At 31.6% G+C, this 16,131-nt stretch overlaps 1 protein-coding gene across 9 annotated transcripts; it reads right to left on the bottom strand.

Moving 5' to 3' along the window:
* Positions 1-2,382: 2,382 nt before the first annotated feature.
* LOC142540892 (uncharacterized) lies at positions 2,383-4,901 on the bottom strand. 9 transcript variants are annotated; one of them, XM_075647351.1, is made up of 6 exons: positions 4,684-4,901; positions 4,462-4,585; positions 3,343-3,861; positions 3,234-3,260; positions 2,818-2,916; positions 2,383-2,740 (listed from the first exon to the last, which is right to left on the bottom strand). In XM_075647351.1, exons 1-6 carry the CDS (start codon positions 4,819-4,821, stop codon positions 2,724-2,726), a joined length of 924 nt encoding a protein of 307 aa, XP_075503466.1. In that variant the 5' UTR covers positions 4,822-4,901; the 3' UTR covers positions 2,383-2,723. The 9 variants fall into 9 exon arrangements, with proteins under 9 accessions (XP_075503466.1, XP_075503461.1, XP_075503465.1 ...); XM_075647346.1 differs by having other exon boundaries at positions 3,190-3,260; positions 3,343-3,858; positions 4,462-4,582; positions 4,684-4,898; XM_075647350.1 differs by having other exon boundaries at positions 3,190-3,260; positions 3,343-3,858; positions 4,468-4,582; positions 4,684-4,897.
* Positions 4,902-16,131: the final 11,230 nt, after the last annotated feature.

Genomic DNA, 16,131 nt, shown 5'->3' on the forward strand with positions numbered 1-16,131 from the left:
TATATACAAACTAAAGCAGTTACATATTTGTATATATAATATATGCACCATATACATATTATATGTTGGTAGAGTTCAAGCTAGGTCGGAAATCCAATTATTCATGTTTTGTCACGTTAGATTAACTATATCTATGTTTTGAGATATAGACAATTCAATACGTGATTTGATTCCTATCTTAAGGCTAGCATACTCTACGTATTTATGAACATCCATATTGGGATTTGTTATTACAATGGTTTTGATTTTTCAATCAACGAGAGACCAAAAACACGAACAAACAGACGAGAGTGTGTCGATAATTTTCTCGCTAAAACTCTTTTATTGCTCAATTCACGACTAAATCAAATGTTTGATTGCATGGATGCGTGCGAAACAATGGCTTAAGTTTTTCTCTACCGGTTTGGGCAATATAGGTATGTATGATTTTTTGTTGTATATATATATATATATCTATTTGCGCTTCTAACTGCTAATTATTTTTTTCGGATGCACGTCATGAGATTTACAGAATATATGTGTCTTACCGGTCGAAGACATTTGTCTCTCCTAGGTCGAAGTCGACAAGGAAAAAAAGTTCGTTCTTTGTTGCTCGTGCACTTTCTGTACGGATTCAGATCTTGACATGTGTCAATTTCGTCGCCTGGAGATATATATATGTTCTCTCCGCTTACAAGTTGCTTTGAAATAATTATAAGATTGCGGTATAATCGATCCAAGATTGCGGTATAATCATGGATCGATTTAAGATGCACATTTATTTTCCCCAACTATCTCTACTCTCTTTGGCTTAGCCTACGCTTCAAGTTCTTACAAACACACAATTATTTGTTTTTTGGGGGAAGACATAAAACAGCATATATTATTGCATGTGTGTGTCGTGTCTTTTGATCCCTAGTTTCGGAACTATTTGAAACGTGTTAGCAAAAAAAAAATATATATAGGGTATTGTCTGTCCAAAATTTAGTTTGCATTATTTTCTGACGAGTGACGACATATAATGTAAATTAATGATTTGGTGAATATTATTCTTATTAATTACAACGAATGATCATTACAGGTATGTATATACTTGGTGATGATGTACAATAATCCTATTCCAAAGTCTATGATTAAGCTAAATCATATACAGATAAGGAAAGAAATATTAGAGAATCAATTTCTAATATGGACTACGTATTATGTGGCTATTCTACAGCTCAACTTCCTTTAATATATAACTTGTAGTTTTTTTTTATTATTATTAAGATGTGATATTTTATTATAATTGAGTTTCGAATCAACAGTTTCGTCTCAAAACTGGCATCATTGCGTATGAGTACAAATCGTCATATAATTTGTATTTTATTTTAATTATAGAAAAAGTGATACGGTTGCGGTGTAACGACAACATCTTGTTGGGATGTGGCTTTGAATGGCTTCCATCAAAGGATGTGGGAATTTATTTATTTATCTTGTTGGGAGTAATAAAATAATATGATCGTGAAAATTTTCCTCGTGGAATATTGTTTTAAGAACCGAGTTTAGAAATTTGTAGACAAATAAAGTTCTCCCAACCAGAAATAAAATATAATTATTAAATTTATTTTAAATTTTAAGCTTTTATGAAATTTAATTTCAAAATTGAAAAGTTTGAACAGAAAAATTGTGATGCGTGTCAAACACAAAATCGTGTTAAAATTATGAAATAATCAGACTTCTATACAATCAGGCGTTGTGGATCCTGATGTGGTTTTTATTTCTAACTCTTTCGGTAAGTTATAAAGCTAAGAATTTAGACAAAGAATACGATGAAATATGAATAATAAATTCGTGAACATCTAATGTAATTATGTTATTACGAATCCCAATAAAGTTTTTAAAACTAAAATTCTTGTTTGAGTTAGAGCTCAAAGCAAGGATAAAAAGAACCAAACGGGTAAATGTATCTATCCAGTTTAAATGGATTTTGATCTTCTACTGTGTTGAAAACACAGCACCAATTGCTGTATACTTTTTACATGAATCTGACAACTTTTTAAATTTACCTCATATGGTTTGATGTCCACAAGATGATCAAGTGATCATCTCGTGTAAAAAATGCATAGCACTAAATGTTGTGTTTTCAACACAGTAGATGATCCAAATTCAACGTAGACCCGACCGTAGATGAAGTATATCTTATTAGGGAATTCAGTTTAGTTTTCTCTAATGGTTTTGTTTTATTTTTGTTCATTCATCCAAGCAATTTAATCAACCTTTCACGTTCGCTGGTCATATATCGTGGATCAACTTCACATCAAGCCCTTGAATCACCCAATTCTTCAGACTTAATTGGGTCTAACCTGGTGGGCATTACATGTTAATCGGGCTTACAAGATTTAGTCTAACAGAAACAATTAATTATTTAATTTAGTAACTATTTTATTTTAACAACAAAATGAAGGTAGGAAATTATCCAGATATATGAGAGAGGTCACCTACCTCACACGCATACATATACTCACATACTAATACTGTAATTTACAAGCGACGAACAATTCCTAAACTCAACCAGTATGTCAACATATCTTCGGTCCCGCCTAATACATTTGGTTGTAGCTTTCCAAGCTTGTATATGACATATTTAAGTGCATTTTCCACGAAGAAATCAGTTGCGCTTCTGAAAATAGTTTTGCTCCTCAAGTTTCTCGACTAGAGCCGCCTTCTCTGGTTCAGTCAACGCGTTGAAAATGAAAACAGATTTATCTCCAATGTCGTCCTGCGAAAGAACACTTCTTTATTTACATATCCGATGAAGCTAGTAGCTCTATAGGGAAAACAGTCCACCCTATGTACCTTGATCGGCTGAGTGAACTTTCTGCCAGCAAACACCACAAAGAGCGCCATCCAAAAGCCCAAAATGGTCAATTTTGTGCCATCGTCCATCAAACCACTCTGAAATTAAATGTCAGTTTGCCATTGAAAGTGGTATAAAAACATTGTTGGGAAACCAAAACTATACAAATATCAAGACTCAAGTGATCCCATTTGATCATACAACTATTTATGTGTGGTGCTTATAGTGCACAATGATCGCAATGTGATGCATGACGCGTTGAATAGTTTAAAAGATAAGAGATTTACAGTTACTGCCAGCTAAGTGGCAACTGTTTTGATCCTAGATATTGGCAAAAAAAAAAGAAAGAAAAAAGTAGCATTATGCAGTACCAAGTGCCCCAGCAGAAGCGCTGGAATAACGAAAGTGAGCACACTTGCTTCCAGCTTTCCATAGCAGAGTCCTACATAGGTTATTGATTTGTTAATAAGATAAGAAACACAACACAAAATGATTGAGATCTTAAAAAAACTGAGGAAACTAACCTTCTTTGAACACAAGACCGGTTAGCGCAGCAAAGAGTGGGCCAACAAACCATACAGCAGCTGGATTCTCCACAACGTACTGTACTAAAGTCGTACCCGATGGCTGAGCCAAAAGAGCATATGTTGCCACAGATCCCAAAGCACCAATCAACCACAAGGCTTGCAGTGCCTGCTTAATCTCTTTGACATATATGTGAATCAAGTACAAAGACATCCCCAATCCACAGCCTCCCAAACAATAAAACAAATCCAAATTTCTTGAAATCAAATCATGCACGGTTCCTGGATCGTGGAAAAATGCTGTTGAAGATGCAATTACAAAAGAAGTGGCAGCTGTCACGAGTCCCGTCCTATACAAAATCACTTCTTGGATATCAGTAGACTCGACTGTCCATGGTCCATAGGCACCTTGATACAAAATGTCACTCGGTGTCGCAGATGATTCGGATGAGCTCCCACCCTCTCCCACTGCTCCAAGTTCTGTCTTCGACCTGCTGCCTGAATTTTGGCAGAGGACTGCTGAAATTTTTCAGAGGAAAGCCGTGAGATTTGAAAAAGAAATCGAAACTGAGATGTTTATCATGATTATAATCACCAATCACCAATCACCTAGCTACGACTAATTGTTTATCAGCAGTTGACTATATTTTCACAATCTAATTTCCATTGTTCAACTCATGGGCATTGTGCAATGCAAGATTCAGTAACAGATCCAGTGAAAGTCATTACTGCATAAATTGCTTATTTAACTTCACAAAATAAGGCAGTCCGTCTGGCAATGGAAACCTCTGTCTTTTAAAGAGTCATAGTCTATTGTGCTTTCATCACTTGCTTTTCTAAAACAACAGCACATACATTAACAAGTACCAATCTTTTAGCTTAAATAATAACACACGTTACCGCTTGGTTCAAATGATGAAACTATCAAATATATGGATAACATGATGATTTATAAATCTAATTCTTTCGAAGAATTCGTGTCGAAGGTCGGATGTCTTCGCAGCAAACAGTGGCTAAATTTAAAAGAGCAGAAAGGATTTTCATTCATTCTGAACAAGAAAGCGATAAAATACACATTCCACATGAAAACCTTAGTGGTAGTACGAGGAAGGACATTACCATTACCGTCGGGATATTCAACCCTTCCGAAGCGACGAATAATCACCGGCGAGAACCCATTTGAAGATATCACTTGTCTCCGTCCATTTAGCGAACTCGGCAGCGGGATTCCAAATCCCACCTTCTTCAATTAAGTAAACAAAACATTAAACTCCCAAGAAAGATCTAATAAGTAACGAGCAATCAGAAATACGATAAAGAAGATTGAAGAAATACTCTCACCAGGAATTTCAATGGGTAGCTTCGGCAGACAGTCCGCACGCATGAGGACGGAGAAATCGGTGGCCACGGAGGTTTCCGGCCACTGGAGCTGGTCAGAAAATGTTGGCAGGGTAATCCAACAGCTGAAGTTGAAGCCATTATTCCTCGACCTGTAATGAATGATATCTCAGAGGGGTCTCTGTGAAAAGAGATAAGACTATAGATTACATGAAAATATCTACTTCCCGACCGAGGAAAAAGAAAAAAATAATTATAAGATCGAATACTCGAAAAATCGGATCGGTTCAGTTTACGATAAAACTCAAGGTTAATATCGGTTAATGAGATCCTATTTACGTGAGCACTACCCTCACTTCATTTCGGGTAAGATCTTGCCATACATAAAATTTCAAAAAAAAAGTGGGTACTCTACATGCATGGGTAAATCTTGGCCATCCATCCTATCATGGGGACAATACCCACATGAGTAGGATGAAATAAACCGTTTATATCATATAACTCAATTGAGACATCGTCAAATAAACTGAACTTCTTTTAATGGGCAAGAACTAAATTTGCTCCTTAAATTACTGTTATTATGTTTATCAATGAGATAAAATTCATCGTATAAGATATAATTATGATAAGAAGAAGAAGAGCTACAAGAAAAATACTCCTCACTGCTATTATAATAGCTACATGTACGAGAAATGACCATACATTAAGAGAAAATTGTTCGAATTTGGCAACTACACCGACAAATAATAGAGCAGCGCCCAACTTAACAAATGAATAATTGAACAAAATTAATAATTTCAAACTAAATCAAACTATTAATAATTAAAAATCAAACCAAACATTGGCATCGATTCGACTTGATTTGAATTATAAATTTTATTTTCTATCCAAATAAATTGTTTATAATTTTAAACATAATTTAAATGTTCTATATCAGTTATTATAAATAGATAAATATCAATATACATGTAACTATTAAAAACTTTAACCCTGTAATGTATGGCAATAGCATCACTAATTTCCTCTCAAACAATGTAATTTCTCAAAATGAAAAAGTTCAGCTTTAAAATACTTCATCTGTTATTATAATTTCTTTTTTAAAAAAATGAGATATTTTCATCTCTATTTACATTCAACTTTATTTTAAATTATTAGAACTTTTAAAAATTTTAGAAGTAGCATCTATTATCAATTTTTCATGACACTTATTACATGATATAAACTAAAAATCAAACAATATATATAATTTAAAATATTATATAATTATGAATTGGTTAGGATTGGATAATTTTATTCAAAACTTTGAACCAAATCAATTTTTTTGGTTTGGTTAATTTTGAAAGTGATAAAAATCTTGATCGACTAAAAACCAATTTAAACTCATAGTCCTATTCAGTTATCTCTTTGACTTCTTACATTCAGATGCCTTGTGACCCATCCCATCACAGTTATAGCATTTTCGGAGAACTTTTTCTTCGAAATGCCTCCCTTGAGTCCCATGTTCAACCTTTTGTTCGAGGAGGAAAATGTTCTCTTTTTCGAGCTTTGACCATGCTCGACAACATTTGTCTTAGCCGCAACAGGAGAAAACAATCGTCTTTCCAAGCTCTTGTTGTCTTCCTCGATAACAATGAGCTCTTCAACATTCATCTTCTTTCGCTTGTGCTTCAAGTAATTTTTGAAATCCTTCCAAGCTGGTGGTAGCTTCTCAACAATAGCAGCCACTTGGAATGATTCGCTTAACGTCATCCCCTTGGCGTGAATCTCGTGAAGAATCACTTGGAGTTCTTGAACTTGGCTGATAATCGGCTTAGAATCCACCATTTTAAAATCCAGAAAGCGGCCTACAAGAAATTTCTTGGCCCCGGCATCCTCGGTTTTGTACTTTCTGTCAAGGGATTCCCATAACTCTTTGGCTGTCTTCTTTTCGCAGTACACATTGTACAGCGAGTCTGCCAATACATTCAGCACATAATTTCGGCATAGGAAATCAGAATTGATTCCAAGCCTCCAGTGCACTGACGTATTCAACATCTCCCTCACCCTCTTTCAGGTTAGGAGCATCCTCGAATAGGAATCTGGCCAGGTTCAGTGTTGTCAAGTAAAACAACATTTTCTGTTGCCACCTCTTGAAGTCAACACTAGTAAACTTCTCAGGCTTTTCACTGTGACTCGCTGGGATAGCAACTGCAGCAGCACGTGGGGTAACATGAGGGACAACTTGAGCCACAGTAGGGACAACATAACAAGTTTCCCTTTGCACGCTGGTTTCAGTAGTCATATCTGAAACAAACCACGTAATGAGTAATATGTTTTAAGTTTGTTATATAAACTTGCTAAAAACAGTAGCGAAGAAACGAACTTGTAGAGATAAAGCAATAATCGAAACAAGTGTGGTGTTTACAGTATGACTATTGTGTAAAAGAAAACAAAACCAAACCGAGACCTGTAGCATGTAAAGTTTCCTTAAAACAGATTCGTCCCTTCCTGTATGTGCTTCGAGGATCGTCTTGGACGTCTGTTTCCCAGGATACAACGGAACAACCAGCAGTGACTTAGCACGAGACACTACTACGGCGAACTGAAAACGTACCTTTACTTTATCACCGAGAGTTAACGGAGGCCAAATGAATACTTGAAAGAGAAAAGATTATCATGTACATGATATGAGGAAATGAACCCACCATATATAAGCCCCAAAATGCACACCAAGAGTCATGGAAGATTAATTGAATTTTCCCATTAACTCAAGAATATGAAGAACCAAAGGTCTTCAAGTAACTCAAGAATGTGGAGAGTCAAAAGACACTCCACAATAATGAGCCACAACCAACTCAAGAATGTGGAGAGCCAAAAGACACTCCCACGTTCATGAGTCATAACTTTCATTCAAACTCTAAATTTTATTAAAATTTCCAACAACTTTGGCATTGATTCGACTTGATTTGAATGATAAATTTTATTTTCTATCCAAATAAATTGTTTATTATTTTTAACATAATTTAAATGTTTTATATCAGTTATTATAAATAGATAGATATCAATATACATGTTACTATTAAAAACTTTAACCTTGTAATGTATGGCAATAACATCACTAATTTCCTCTCAAACAATGTAATTTCTCAAAATGAAAAAGTTCAGCTTTAAAATACTTCATCTGTTATCGTAATTTTTTTTTTAAAAAAAATGAGATATTTTCATCTCTATTTACATTCAACTTTATTTTAAATTATTCGAACTTTTAAAAATTTTAGAAGTAGCATCTATTATCAATTTTTCATGACACTTATTACATGATATAAACTAAAAATCAAACAATATATATAATTTAAAATATTATATAATTATGCATTGGTTAGGATTGGATAATTTTATTCAAAACTTTGAACCAAATAAATTTTTTTGGTTTGGTTAATTTTGAAAGTGATAAAAATCTTGATCGACTAAAAACCAATTTAAACTCATAGTCCGATTTAGTTATCTGATTTGGTTTGATTTGGTTTGGTTTTTTGTTCGCCCCTACCTAGATCTAGACACTGACAACTGTTAATAATTGCTGGTTAGAAGGGTCGGAAAAGCTCGACCTTCGGCTGTAAACTTCCCAGACACTTTCGGTTAAGAAAAATAAAAGTATAGTTAGAAAATTGAGGAAGAAATTATACAAAGTGCTTGAATATTTTTTTATCCATAGCTTAATAATAATAATAATAATAATAATAATAAACTAAATTGAATATTAAGTAATGAAATATATTTATTTGTATAGAGATAGAAGCAGCGGAAAGTCTGCTCAATTTTACAGCCAGAATCGCACATTGAATCCGCGATTCACGTTAAATCGTCCAATGCCCGTGAACTTCCGAAGTCGCAATTTCGAAGTAAGTTGTGAATTTTCTCTCTTCTACATTTCTCACACCCAGATTATTCTATCAATCTCTTGGGGCTTTTTATTTCTAGAATTTGAACACACAGTTATACATTTCTTCTTCGAAATGATTAATGTCAGTGTGCTCTTATATTTTGATGGTCATGTTATTATCGAGAATAGTTCGATCGAATATAGTATCCCTCTATTAGACCGATATAGATATTACAATCTGATACTTTGTTGGAGTTTGTTCAAATTATGAATAAAATGTTAAACATCAATCAAATAAATATTACTAACAAATTGTAGACGAATTATTCATTCATGGATAAATCATCTTAGAATGAAGTACAAATCAACATTGTTGATGACGACGCTCTAGACTTTATAATGCATGTCTCAATATGCATACGTATTTATATGTGGAAACAGATATAGTTAACCATTGTATTGATTTTGATGAACCTGAATTATATGTTTTACATGTCTCAGATCCAAGGTTCATACGATGAAATAGTCACTTATTATTCTTACCACATACGTCTGTGAACGAGTGTAACTAAACACATTTTTTAATGTCTATATCTGTCAATAATAATAAATATTCAAAAAAAAACACATTATGTATTAGATAATCAAAATATGTTATACATATATGTAGGATATATAAATGTCCAAATATTATAAAATTTCCTATTCGCGTTGGATTGCATAAATCGTGATACAGTAGCACTAAAACTGCATTCCCCCAACAGTAAGATTTCGCTCGACTAATATCCCATATGAGTTACAAAAATATTAGTTTAGCTGTCATTCCTTGATAATCAGGAAACATTATTACTTCAATGATGCATCAGTGCTACACAATGACTATATTTTACTACTTTACCTACTAACTATCATCATCAACATGTGAAGACTTGCAATGATAGTGTAAATCGGTCATAAATAAATGATCACCTTTAAAATACGATGTTGATGACGTAAATCCCAAAAACTCTATACATAGGTGTTGTCATTGTTCAACTGTGTGTGAATCATTTACTCTGGTCACTGACTCACCATCAACCGTCACCTCAAATAATTGAAACATCTTGTAATGTGAACATTGCTTCACCACATCTAAAATGAAATATGTGTATCACATATCTTCATTGCTCAACAAGAATATTAATCAAATGGTTATCAAAAACTATATTGTACAAATGCCATAGAACCTTATATAATTTAAGTTTGTTAGAACATGGTTGTGTAAATGCTTCTCTGCATACAATATTTAAATAAAAATGTCTTCCAAAACTCCGAACTGTTGATATGTCTTTTGTGAGTACGATACAATGAGATAGATATTCTTGGTATCGATTTGCTGACATCCAAAACAATCAGTAAAATAATAAATTGATATAACAAATACTATTATATATATATATATATATATGAAGTTGGTGAAAAATCCCCAATCAAAATATTTCTTTGGGTTCACTCCCTACCCACAAAATTGTGGTACTATGTCATACAAAATGTGGTACACTTCATGTGGAAATGTGGTACTAAAAAAGTACCCAGAGACTGAACACAAAAAAAATCGACGGCTGAGAACTGAAGGCCAATTCCCCGTATATATAAACGCCTGCTAGGTTTTGCGGACCCTGAAATGTTTTTCTTCACGGATGGAGTTTTGCAATAATTATCGAAAAAACCAGAAAAGATATGGTAGTTTTGAAATATTTTTTTATAAAAGTATTAATAAAAAGTCACACACACATATATATATATATATAATATCCAATCAAGTACAACAAAGCTTTCCATCTCATTAATATGACTTTATTATTAAATTTATATGTTAGAGGTTCAATTTCTATATTTCACGTCTACACGTTTTTTTAAAATTTTAAAATATAAAAAAACCCTGTAAACTAAATGATGAATCACAACCGACCGACCTAATATATGGGTTTGTTACGATTTAGGTCCATCAAACCGGGTCAATGGGTAGTCGGCTCATTGACTCGGTTACGTTATCGAGCCATGCTCCAATTAAAATATATCTATTTGTTTATATATATATTTTTAAAAATATATAATTATTATGGTTTAAAAATAATTAATTTTCATATTTTGTTTTCTTCTTTTTTTTTTAAAAAAAAATACATCTCCAACCTGAATTTTAATAAGTAATAAAATAGTATAATATATGTTTTGTGTAACGTGCTCGAATGAACATGCGCGTTCAGTTAGCAGTTACTATCGAAATATAGAGTCCCGTAAAAATTGTATTCAATTCTTCATATGAAAAATAGATAAATTATGTCCATTTATTTTGGTGATATTTGTATTCCAAATTATAATTTTGAATAAATTATCACATGTGCTTCTAGTTTGCAGGGGTGTTCATCGGTCGGTTCGGTTATGTTTTCGATTTTTTATTTCGGTTTTTTCGGTTTTCGGTTTTAGGAATATATATTCCGATATTCGAACCATTTTTCGTCGGTTCGGTTCGGTTTTCTACCAAAACGGTTCGGTTATTTCGGTCGGTTAATTCGGTTTTAATATAATTATTTAAATTAATAGTATAAATATATTATAAAATATTATATGTTAACTTTTTACATGTTTTCTTAGTGAAATATTTAAATATAATGTCTAAATTAATTAAACAAACAAAATATTGTCTAAATTAATTAAACAAACAACAATCACCTAAAAATTGTTCAAAATAGTTCTTCGTTCACCAAATATCATATCAAAATATATAATATCAATAAAAATATAAAAAAAATTTATTAATTTATTGAAATTTCGGTTTTTTCGGTTTTTTCGATTTTGACATATATAATCCGAAACCAAACCAAATAAACTTCGGTTTTAATATTTATATCCGAATTACTAAATTCGGCTTTCGGTTCGGTTCTATTTTCGGTTTTTTCGGTTTGGATTTTCGGTTTTTTCGGTTTTATCCGAAGTTTGAACACCCCGTAAAAATTGTATTCAATTCTTCATATAAAAAATAGATAAATTATGTCCATTTATTTTGGTGATATTTGTATTCCAAATTATAATTTTGAACAAACTATCACGTGTGCTTCTAGTAGAACACATGGACATTAATAAAAGAGTCTATATTGTCACCGGCTTCTTAGTCCAAAACGTCAAGAGCGTCGATGTAGAACAAGTCCCGAGTTCGATAATCAGAATCTCCTAAAAATTATATAAGTAAGAAAAAGAGAAGGTTATTATGATTATTATATTTCTTACATTTCAAATTATCTGATAATATAAATCTTTTTAAAATCTAAATATTTAATCTTTGGGTGGTTTTTTTTAAAAAATATTGAAGTCTTTTTCTGATCTTTTCTTCCAATTCAATAGTAAACCAGAGATGACTAATTTATTTTTGGTATGATACGAACCGTTAATTTCTTCAATGTTAGAGTGGTGTTTTTTTGGTCTTAATTGATTTCTTCGTGATTTTGGTCGTTTATATTATTAAATTTCGATCTTATTAATATATATTTCGTTTTTGAAATTTTTTAGTCATTTTCTTCGAGTGTTGACGTGACACTACATACGTAAACATCATGTTTTCATCACATCAGCTACGTGTTGGAAAATTGATTTAATTTTTTTAAAAAAATAGTAAACGAAAATTGAAATTTGACAAGCATGAAAAAACCAAAATCACTAAAAAATTAATATATAGAACCAAAAAGAAGTAATTTTCTGAATATTTATTTTCAAATTTTAAAGAAAGGTTAGACTGTTAGAGTGGAAGCTCTGACCCGACCAAAAAATATTAAAAATCTTTTTTTTTTTTTTGGCGATTATCTAGATCATATTTTGAAGAGAATTTAAATTATTGATTAAATGTTTTTTTATTTTATTTTAGTAATATATTTATTAAATCCCAAAGGTTGAAACTTGTCCTGATACAATGCCTAATTTGGATTATATTTTCTTGTAAATCTGGTTGTTAATAAATGCCTCTTCTTTTCATATACCTTGCTGTTGTGGAATAGTAAAAATATATATGTCAATTGGACGGGTATGGGGCGGATTTTGCTAAACCCAAGATCCTCTCCATGAAAAAAAACTTTGACCCATTACCAGCCCCATCCCGATTAAATATTTTTCGGACCCACCCCACCTCGAATACGAAACGGGGCCGGGTAGACCCGTGAGACCCGAATTTTTTTAAAATAAAAAAGTAATCTTTTCTTTCCACATGAATGAATTTTGAAACAGACAAGCCTCTAAATACAACATTGTGGAAAATTAATTCTTGTCTTCGACCACACTTAATAATAACAAACAAAATATTTTCACGACATAAAGAAATACATAAAAAAAGAGTTACTGGCTCTCCAAAAAAATATTGACATCCCCAAAAATAAGTCATGACATAATTTAAACAGATCAATATAAAATCAGCGATTAGGCAATATTTCAGGCACATTCTTCGGGATCATTTTCCTCATCATCAAGAATGGTAGGACAAGTTGGTAAACTACTTGAATAATTAACTTCAAAATTAAATAGAGAAAGTACATTAAAAATAAAACTGTAATTTCAAATTGTAAAAAAATATAATTTAAAGAGAGAAAGTACAGTAAAAAAATTAAAATGAAAGTACAATAATAAAATAAAATTGTGATTTATACATTTCACCTCACCCCACAATCATCTTCGCGAGCACATCAATACCTCAAAAGTCGTTGGATTAAATCTACTAAGATGATGACCAACTATTTTTCCACCATTGCTAAAAAAAGATTCAAATGCAACAATTGACATAAGAATAGCTAAGATCGTTATGGTTGAGGATGATCTACTAAAAAAATGAAAATTAATAAAACTAAAACCATAGATTATTTATTTTCACATATATGGGGCGGGTATGGGGCGGGTATTATAGGACCCATGACCCGCCCCATATCCCGGTGGGTCTGAAAAATTACACCCGAGACCCGCCCCATGACCCATTTAGTATGCCCAAACCCACTCCATACACGCGGGTCCATTGCGGGTATGGGTAAAACCCGGACCCATTGACATCCCTAAGTAAAAACTTGTGTGAGACGGTCTCGTAGGTCGTATTTTGTGAGACATATATCTTATTTAAGTTATTCATGAAAAAATATTATTTTTTATGCTAAAAATATTACTTTTTATTGTGAATATCGGTATGGTTGACATGTCTCACATATAAAGATTCGTGAGACCGTATCACAAGAGACCTACTCTTGTGGAATTATAGAATCTTGGAATATTGATTTTTTTAGGCAAAAAATTATGTGAGACGGTCTCACATGTCGTATTTTGTGGGACGTGTCTCTTATTTGGGTCATCCATGAAAAAATATTACTTTTTACGCTACGAGTATTATTTTTTATTGTGAATATCGGTAGGATTGACCCGTCTCACAAATAAAAATTTGTGAGACCGTCTCACAAGATACTTACTCTATTTTTTATAATGTAATTTTAGAATTTTTCCCTTTGTTTTTTGAAAGCCTTTACACTTTGATGACTTTTTAAAAAAAATTATTAGCTCGAGTATAATATTTTATCTTTATACATAAAGATTGACTCATATAATTTTTTATTTTTTGAGGGATTTTGCATTTCGCCTCTTTTTCGAACATACTGGTACAAGTGGATTTCATTCACTACGCATTTCTCTTCAGATGATTTGGGGTTTTTTTTTTAAAAATAAAATCTTTGGGAAAATGAAGAATAAGATATAGATATTTATGTGTTAGGTTTGAAATAGATATGTATGTTTTAGGTTTGTGTTTTGTAGGAATGAATATTTGTTGTTTTACCAAAAATTATATCTGGTTGTAACGATATAACTCAAATATTTTAAACCGTATAACAACTAGAGCAACATTTTTCGATCGTTCTTCTAACATGAACAATTATTGCATCCAACAATATATATCTCAATAATAATTGCACTCCTTGCAACTAATAGGAGTTGAACCCATGACCTTGGCTCTGGTACCAATTTTAGGACCGAACATTTGCTGCTTTATCAAAAGTTATAGCTGATGGTAATAGTGAAACTCAAATTTTTTAAATCGTACAACAGCTCAAGCAATTACATTTCGATAGTTCTATCCAGGAGAGACAATTATTTCACCAAACAATTGATCAAGATCCCGTCAATGAGCCCAAACATAAATTAGGATTTAACGTTCGTATCAGAAATATTTAGTTTCATTTCCCTCGACCTTCGTCCTATGTTTTTTCCATTGACAAAAACTTGTGTGAAACGGTCTCACGGGTCGTATTTTGTGAGACGGATATCTTATTTGGGTCATCCATGAAAAAATATTAATATTTATGCTAATAGTACTACTTTTTATTGTGAATATCGGTATGATTGACTCGTCTCACAAATAAAGATTCGTGAGACCGTCTCACAAGAGACTTACTATTTTCCATTTAAGCTAAGTGATCTTAGAAACCCAAAATTGTTAACATTGAATAAATTTAAATAGATTTTCAAAACAAAGATTGAAAGAGTCATTATGTAAGCAGATTAACAGAGGATTCAAAAATAAATTAGAACTATATATTATTTATGATGTACCAAGTACCCTTTAATTATATTAAACGATTTCTTAAAATCTAATAATATTTCTTAAAACGTTTAATAATATTAAACGATACAGACATTTAAGAATAAAAATGTACTTTAATTATATATATATATATATATATATATATATATATATATATATATATTCTATAAATATCCTTATATTCCTACTTAATTATCATAAATTTCCAACTCTACTTTTAATTCTTCATTCTACTATCAAATCTATGTATATTCTCTGATTCAACTTTCAAATCTTCACACATATTAATATTGTTCTTATTTTAGAAATCATAATTTTCAATGTATATTATATATTTTTCTCCAAAATCCATTTTCTTAACATCTCTAATTACCTATAAATTCAAAGAATTTCGAGTAACGTAAATTCACTTATACTTTTAAACTTAATTAATAAATGGTATATAATTTCATTTAAATTCAAAAGAATTTTGAGTAACTTATCATTTAATAATTGCCTCTTATATTTTAAAAGTTATATGAAATACAATTTAATTGTAAATAGTTTGTTTAATTTTAAAACATAAAGGTTGAAATTAAAACAAATTTGACATAATGCCTATTGCCTACTCGTCATATAAATATTTATTCAAATAAAATTCTCATTATTTGAATGTTTTCGAACAAATAAAGCCATATTTCCATTTTATTTTATTTTAAAAAAATCATATTTCCATTTTATTTTATTTTTTTTAAAAAAGTCATATTTCCAATTGTTAATCCCACGGGACAAATTCTATTCACCAAACAGAAGTAAATCCTAATTTTTTTTGTATTTAAAAAAAAAAAAACAAGAGGAAGCGAATTCAACATTGAATCAGATTATATGGGAACTGTTCTAAATTATGAGTAAATCTTTGCATTAATCTCTCTACCGTCTTGCTGGTCTTGCCACTGACAGTTAATCAATCCTATTCAATTCCGAAACCACCTTTTTTTTCTCGATCTTGAAC

Source organism: Primulina tabacum, chromosome 3 (genome assembly GCF_025594145.1).
Source record: "Primulina tabacum isolate GXHZ01 chromosome 3, ASM2559414v2, whole genome shotgun sequence".
Classification (NCBI taxonomy): Eukaryota; Viridiplantae; Streptophyta; class Magnoliopsida; order Lamiales; family Gesneriaceae; genus Primulina; species Primulina tabacum.

What these genes read in the sequence shown, in the direction of transcription:
- LOC142540892 (XM_075647342.1), bottom strand. Translation starts at nt 4,821, where the DNA reads ATGGCTTCAACTTCAGCTGTTGGATTACCCTGCCAACATTTTCTGACC. An exon ending in TGAATATCCCGACGGTAATG is followed by an intron (nt 3,862 to 4,461) that starts GTAATGTCCTTC and finishes GAAAAATTTCAG; the next exon opens with CAGTCCTCTGCCAAAATTCA. An exon ending in CGGTCTTGTGTTCAAAGAAG is followed by an intron (nt 3,261 to 3,342) that starts GTTAGTTTCCTC and finishes TAACCTATGTAG; the next exon opens with GACTCTGCTATGGAAAGCTG.